The sequence below is a fragment of the Sinocyclocheilus rhinocerous genome, unplaced genomic scaffold, assembly GCF_001515625.1.
Source record: "Sinocyclocheilus rhinocerous isolate Xijiao unplaced genomic scaffold, SAMN03320098_v1.1 scaffold905, whole genome shotgun sequence".
In the NCBI taxonomy this organism is placed as follows: domain Eukaryota; kingdom Metazoa; phylum Chordata; class Actinopteri; order Cypriniformes; family Cyprinidae; genus Sinocyclocheilus; species Sinocyclocheilus rhinocerous.
This window is the reverse complement of record NW_015659390.1, coordinates 472,057-480,002: the sequence shown is the minus strand read 5'-3', so window position 1 is coordinate 480,002 and position 7,946 is coordinate 472,057. Positions and strand designations below refer to the sequence as shown.

Here is a 7,946-nt window from a genome sequence, read left to right as displayed (position 1 = left end):
TGTATTTCATTACGTTATGGTATGATGCCATCATATGTGAGAGATTACAGCTATGCAGACTATATAGCATTCGGCAATCAGCAAAAATCTGCTTTTGCACTCTGTATGAATTCATGTGGTGTGAGTGCTGTAATTATGAGCCGTCAGTGGACAGTTGAATGTGAATGGGATATCTTTGGGTGACCTAGTCAAGGCAAAGTTTTATCAGGCACTGCCGCTACAGAAATTCTCGCTACAGAACTCAATGTCCCCATTTATTGCTACACAGTTTTCTGTAGCTGTTTTTGTATAATAGTTTCAAATCTGTTTTAATTTGTCAACTAAGTATCTTGATTATAGTTAACATGTAATTTTCTGTAAAAACATCTAATCTCCCCATACCACTGACGTCAGTTTTCACTCTTACATAAACGTATGGCCTGGGACCGTAAGTCATTTTGACCACATCTTTTTGCAGTGCATTTGCTTCAGAATCAGTTATGTTGCCTTGAGGTCTCAGCAGCACAGTTCAGTGACGCTGTTGTTCTCTGCGTCTTCTTTTTCATTCCCGCTGTCTTCATGTCCTTCTGTCTCTGGTTGTATCCGCTCTCACTCTGGGGCCTCAGGTTAAGTTGAGTTAAACTCAGTGGTTGCGTATGCAGGATGTGAGAGACATTGCTGTCAGTTTGCCATAAGCTTTTTTTTGGCTGTATGATGGAGACATTAGAACAACAGATCCAGTTGAGCTGATTGTAAAATCAATTATTGATAAACCCTGATGTATTGTACAGTATAAAAGCCATTTGAATGTAAAAAATCACACATTATTTGTATGCTGTGTATATTTATTATGTATATATAAATACACACACATGCATGTATACATTTCAGAAAAATATGTTATGCTGATATATTAAATATATTTATTTAATATAGAAAATTATATGAATATAAATATAGACATGTAAATATTTTCAAAATATATACTGTATGTGTGTGTATTTATATATACATAATAAATATACACAGAACACACACATATATTATGCATAAACAAAAACGTTTATTTTGTATACGATTAATCGTGATTAACCGTTTGACAGCACTAATAACAACATTAATAATAGTAAAATGACAACAATAGTAATACTAGTAAAAGTTAGTTATTTTATTTTACGTGTCAGTTATTTTATATCATTTTTTTATATATAAATAAATTTATTTTGCTCTTTTTTTTTTAAACATCGAAACAAATACACTGTGCAAAATGTCTGAAAAATGCACTTCAGCAAGAAAAGTCAGTAGGCACTGAGTTCAGGTTACACCCTGATCAATCTGTCTGTTCTCTCAGGCCCCGCATTGTGAGCATGCTTTCTGTAACGCCTGCATCACACAGTGGTTTGCACAGCAGCAGATCTGCCCTGTGGACCGCTCCGTGGTGACTCTTGCCCATCTTCGACCCGTTCCCCGAATCATGCGTAACATGCTTTCCAAGCTGCAGATCTCCTGTGATAACGCTGGCTTCGGCTGCACGGCCACCCTTCGGCTCGACCAGCTGCAGTCACATCTCAAGGACTGCGAGCACAACCCTAAACGACCCGTCACGTGTGAAGAAGGCTGCGGGTATCTACCATATTTATCTAGTTCTCACTTAACCCACTCATGTGCTGTATACATGTGTTTGACTGTAGTTCCATGGTTCCATGGTCTTTTTCAGCTCTACATCACACAGTTTTTGAATGCAAGAATACATCCTGTGTGAACAGCCCTTAATTGTCTTCAGTGTTTGTTTGACATATCACAATTGCCTTTTTACTCTGCAGGCTAGAAATGCCCAAAGATGAGATGCCCAATCACAACTGTATTAAGCACCTACGCAGCGTGGTGCAGCAACAGCAGACCAAGATTGCAGATCTAGAGAAGACTGCAGCTGAGCACAAGCACCAACTTGCAGAACAGGTCAGACCTGTGTGTTTTATGTTTTATCATGAGGCTGCGTAAATGTCACTGTCACGATGTCACGTGAATTTATTTGAATTGTAACATCTTGAATTCTCCGCTCTGATCAGCACACACCACACTGCTTTTAATATTCTCATGATTTCTGTTATTCAGAAACGTGACATCCAGCTCCTGAAAGCTTACATGCGAGCGATACGAAGCGCTAACCCTAACTTACAGAACCTGGAGGAGAGCATAGAGTACAATGAGATCCTAGAGTGAGTGAAATATTCTTCTCATATATATTTATAAATTCAAGATAGATGTTTAACGGTTTAAAATCTTTGTAATGTATTTTTTTACAAAGAAAAAATTCTTTTTTTCTTTGTATATATATATATATGCAGCAACATAGACTTAATTTATGACCTAACATATGTAATTAATATATTTTATTTATTTATTTATTTTTAATAGGTCTCTTATGGTCACCATGGATGCATTTATTTAACCTAAAATACAGTAAATACAGTAATATTCTGAAATTATACCATTTATTATTATAATTGTAATGTTGAAAACAGTTGTGCTGCTTAATATTTTTGTGCAAATCTTGATACTTTTTTCAGATTTTTTTGATGACTAGGAAGTTCAAAAGAACAACATTTATTTGAGATAGAATTCTTTAAAAGTCTCTTTTGTCACTTTTGATCAATTTAATGCATCCCTGCTAAACAAAAGTATTCAAAAGTACACCAAACGTTTGAACGCCAAAGTTTTATATACATTTGTACATATACCATCAATATATATTGTGTGTGTGTGTATATATATATATATATATATATTTATAATATATTTGTGAAAATAATAAGGCTAAGGCCACAGCCATAGTTATTTGTATTGTGTTGTGGATAAAATGTAAGTCTACTATGTAAACAAGGAGTAAGTAAATTGCTCATGAATACTGATAAGTTACTGTTGAGTAAGTAAATAATGCTGATTCCATAATTGCTACTGTGATGACTCTCAAACTAACCACTCTCATTTGGCCACAGGTGGGTGAACTCTCTCCAGCCCGCTCGCGTGACCCGCTGGGGAGGAATGATCTCCACACCCGACGCCGTCCTCCAGGCCGTCATCAAACGATCGCTCATAGACAGTGGATGCCCGTTGTCGATCGTTAATGACCTCATCGAGAACGCCCACGAGCGTAACTGGCCCCAAGGCTTGGCCACGCTGGAGACGCGGCAGATGAACCGCCGATATTACGAAAACTATGTGGCCAAGCGCATTCCGGGTAAGCAGGCCGTGGTGGTGATGGCCTGCGAGAACCAGCACATGGGTGAAGATATGATTCTGGAGCCGGGGTTGGTTATGATCTTCGCTCATGGCGTTGAGGAGATCTTATAGTCTGTACATAGGTGGGTGCCAATGATGAAAAGCAGAAAGGGGTTTACAGAGACTGAATTGATTCCCCACTCTAAAAAATTCTCAGTTCATCCCACTTAAAATATCAAGACCTCTTTGGCAGTCGTTACCTCAAATTTTAAGGAAGGACACAGGCAGAGAAGCTCTCCGCTCGTGGACCTCCAGCATTCCCTATTCTCTTTGCCTTAAATGGACATTTTCCAAAAAGTGGACCCTAATGACAAAAACCAACTTGAAACATTATCAGGGACGATGGTACACGTATGTTTTAACATTAACATTGAAATCAAAAGGATTTGAAGTGATGTCTAATTTCACTCCCAGCTTAAGACAAGTTAAGATTCTTGTAAATACAGATGATAAAGAAATATAGACAAATATGCTATCTGTTCTTGTTCTAATAGAATAGTGGACATTTTTGCTGTCTTCATCTCAGTTTGCTATTTAGAGTAGAGTGCTTTGACTACCATGGATCTCAGTCTTTCTTGTTTTATCCCAATAGCGCTATGATTAAAGTATGCTAGATAAAGAACTCAGCTCGGTGTTTGCACTGTGTGGTGATTGGACAAACAAGATGTCATGAATCTCGTTTTGTGAAGATGTTTGTTTTTCTTGAGTGGAAAGAGTAATGGAGAGGATATATATGATGGAAATCAACAGCTGATTTGATACCTTTTATTCCACTCTTTAGTTTTCAATTCAATTTTCTCCAGAAATAACTTTTTTTTTTTTTTCTTCTTCTACTGGCATCACTGGCTATTACACTATTATAAATCAGAACCAGATTTTTCTTTAAGATGGTCTTAGTGACCTCAAAGTTTTTTGTCTAGTAGTTTCACCATATGCGAACCCATAAATGATGGATGAAAAGCTTATGAATCAATATGAAGTATAAAAACATTGTTAAAAATGACCAACTTACCGCTAATGTAAAACATGATGTCTGTGGGATCTCCTGCAGATGCTCAACCATATCTGGACCTTTTTACTGTGGTTTACATCAGAACTGTTTTTTTATCCATCATTTACCACAGCACCTCTTGATGAATTTCAAATAATAAAGAGAGATGGAATGGTTGAATGTTTGTGTATATTGTGCAGTTGACTCCTGGATAAGTGGATAAGAATTTATTTTGCATATTTTACGTACCTTTGTTGTACATAGTTGATTTAAGAATCAGTTTAATTTGTGTTGTACGATAGTTGTCTCTGCAACCAAAGTGTTTTATTGTGTTGTATGCACATCGTGCTTGCTTTTTTGTTGTTGTTGTCATTGCGCGGACACCAATAATGTAAGTTCAGCTATTCTGAAATGTATCTCCAGAGCTATTGTGTGTCATCTGCTTCAGTGTTACATAGACCTGAATGCTCATTGCGTTGTTTACAGTAGCTTTTTTGCAAATGTTGTTCAATGAGCTGAAAACTAAGGACCGAGAATGTTTTACTCTGCAATATTCAGCCAGGTCTGTGTGTGAATTAGAGAGAAATGTCTGTGAACTTTGCCTTATCACACTTCATTCGATGCTTCACTGCATGATCGCTGTGTAACGTGTCACATGGCTTCTCTGCACATCGTCTCACAATCGCACCCTGAAGCTGGAGAGTTTAAACATGACCCAGTGCGTTTCACTTCTTGGTTCTGATGGATCTGATCACCTTCCGTATCATTCATAAAAATAAAAGTTCACATTTTTGCGTTCGATTAATCATCTCTTACTGGACACGCAAGACTTTCTAGACTCTCAGGTTTTATCATCTGATAACAGGGATGAAACATTCGAAGAGCTCATGTTTCCCGCTGCAGCATTGTCCGTGGATGTGGCATTCTTCTGTTTGTTTGTTTTTGTCTTTTATTCTTGCTTTTGTGCTGTGGGTTACTGACAGAATATGAATAAATATCAATGATTTTGCAATACGACACTAGTGTCTTTGTCTTTATTATTAACATGGTAGCAGGAGCGTCTTGTTGGTTGTGTTGTTTACATCAGCTGTTTTCAGCTGTTTTAAACAGCAAAAACATGCAATGCAATGCTAACCAGAATAGTGAGCTTACTTCCTCATGTTTTTGCTGTTTTTCCTCTCTTCTACCACAGAATGTCACTAAAGTGCAATTTAACTGTTAAAATGAGCAGTCCGTAGAGTTTTAAAGGATTTCTGTTTAGTAATCCTGAAGATATTGATTAGCTTGTTCAGGTGTGTTTGATTAGGGTTGGAGCTGAACTCTGCAGGACTGCGGCTCTCTAGGACCGAACTTGCCTACCCCTGCCATATACCATAATTTTTAGCTGAATTAACTGTTATTGTTGCTATTTGGTGACCATGTAGTCACTTCTACCTGCTGATCTCTGTTCAGTGTTTTGAGGCCAAACAGCATACATATCCACAAGCACGCAGGAATAATCCTCCTGTTGTTGGTATTTTCTTTGACCAGCCTGTAGCCACTAATGCAGAAAGTCATTTTAATCCAGCCCATTATAGTACCAGTGAGGATAGGAATGTCACATTGTTTTTCTAGCAGCTCTCATTACCAGCTCCTGCTCCACACGAAATACACTAACTGCTCACACTTTTGGTAATAAGATTTTCTTATGGTTAGTGTATTGCACAGTATGTTCAGGCGGGTCCAGAAGTATTCGGACACTGACTGAGTTTTCCACTACAATGGATTTGAAGTAAAACAATCAAGATGTGATTAAAGTGCAGACTTTTAGCTTTATTTTAAGAGGTTCCACAAAAATGACATTTACCATTTATCATTTACAGCCATTTTAGGCAAAGTACCTCCATTTTCAGGGGCTCAATAGTATTTGGACAAAGTGACAATTGTAAATAAGCACAATTTTAATACTTGGATGAAAATCCTTCCTGGAGATGCTTTGCCATGTCTTCACTGCAGCCATCTTGAGTTGCTGCTTGTTTGTGGGTCTTTCTGCCTTCAGTCTTGTCTTCAGTAACTGAAAAGCATGCTCTATTGGATTGAGATCAGGCAACTGACTTGGCCATTGAAGAATATTCCATTTCTTTGCCTTCAAATAGTCTTGAGTTGCTTTCGCAGTCATTATCCATCTGCACTGTGAAGCTGCGTCCTATCAGTTTTGTAGCATTTGGCTGAAAGTGAGCAGTGAGTATAGCCTTAAAGACCTCAGAATTCATCCTACTACTTCTGTCAGCAGTTACATCATCAATAAACACCAGTGAGCCCGTTCCACTGGCAGCCATACATGCCCATGTTTGACAATTGAAGTGGTGTGCTTTGGATCATGAGCTGTTCCTTTCTTTCACCATACTTTTCACTTCCCATCAGTTTGGTACAACTTAATCTTGATTTCATCAGTCCAAAGAATCTTATTCCAGAACATGGGAGGCTTTTTTTTTAGATGTTTTCTGGCAAAAGAATACCCTCTGTATTTACATTCATGAAGGCGTCTCTTGATTGTAGATTTTGACAATGATGTGCCTACCTCCTCCAGAGTATTCCTGATTTCTGTTGAAGTTATGAAGGGGTTTTTCTTCACCAAGGAAAGGATTCTGCGATCATCCACTTTAGTTGTCTTCCGTGGTCTTCCAGGCCTTTTAATGTTGTTGAGCTCACCCATGCTTTCTTTTTTCTTAAGAATGTAGCCAACCGTTGATCTGGCCACACCTAAGGTTTTTGAAATTTCTCTTTGTTATGTTGTTTTTTCTGCTTAATGATGGCCTCCTTCACTTTCATCGATATCTCCTTGGACTTCATATCGGTAGCACCATTCAAACAGCTTCCAAATGCCAATTTGATACCTTATATCAACTCCAAATCTTTTATCAGCTGAATTTGTCTTGAAGTAACGAGGAATGGACAGCACCTGGTCAATTAACCTTTTCTTAGTCAATTGTCCAAATACTATTGAGCCTCTGAAAATGGAGGTACTTTGCTTAAAATGGCTGTAAATGATAAATTGTAAATGCCATATTTTTGTGGAGCCTCTTAAAATAAAGCTAAAAGTGAGCACTTCAATCACATCTTGATTGTTTTATTTCAAATCCATTGTAGTGGTGTATAAAGGAAAAAGCTCAAAAACTCAGTCAGTGTCCGAATACTTCTATCCATATCCATTCACTCATCCATCAATCAATCTATCTATCTATCTATCTATCTATCTATCATCCGTCTGTCCATCCACCCATCTATCTAGTTAGGATTTTATTCTGATAAAAACCAGTTAAACAGTTTTGTTTCATGTCTCCCTAATAAAGGAAATGGTCCTTAATCCCTTTCAAAAAAGTAAGGATTTGATTGGAGCTTTTACAATCTGGTACCACAAATTCCTGTATCAGTTAATCGGGCATTTGGCAATCAAATATATTGCAGTTTAATTATGTGATAACTTTTGCTCTATCTGAAAGTACAGATATAAATACAATCACTCAGATGCCAAACATCATACTGAAAATGATGGCATTTGATGATGACACTTTTAATAGTTTAAATGTCACACCACCCTATTGATTGTCCATGTGTAACAAAAATTTTAATAAGTGCTTATACTATCTATCTATCTATCCATCCATCCCTAGAGTTAGTGCTCGATGAGAAGCAGTTCATACACACACACACA

The 7,946-nt window shown here is 37.5% G+C and overlaps 1 protein-coding gene across 1 annotated transcript in view; it reads left to right on the top strand.

Moving 5' to 3' along the window:
* The window catches only part of LOC107723732 (E3 ubiquitin-protein ligase NRDP1), a 10,359-nt gene extending 6,545 nt beyond the window's left edge, over positions 1-3,814 (top strand). The window contains exons 4-7 of the mRNA XM_016532440.1: positions 1,331-1,602; positions 1,803-1,938; positions 2,095-2,198; positions 2,979-3,814. Of these exons, the coding sequence (XP_016387926.1) occupies positions 1,331-1,602; positions 1,803-1,938; positions 2,095-2,198; positions 2,979-3,333 (867 nt within the window). The 3' untranslated portion in view covers positions 3,334-3,814. The remainder of the gene's footprint in view (positions 1-1,330; positions 1,603-1,802; positions 1,939-2,094; positions 2,199-2,978) is intronic.
* The last annotated feature ends 4,132 nt before the right edge of the window (positions 3,815-7,946 follow it).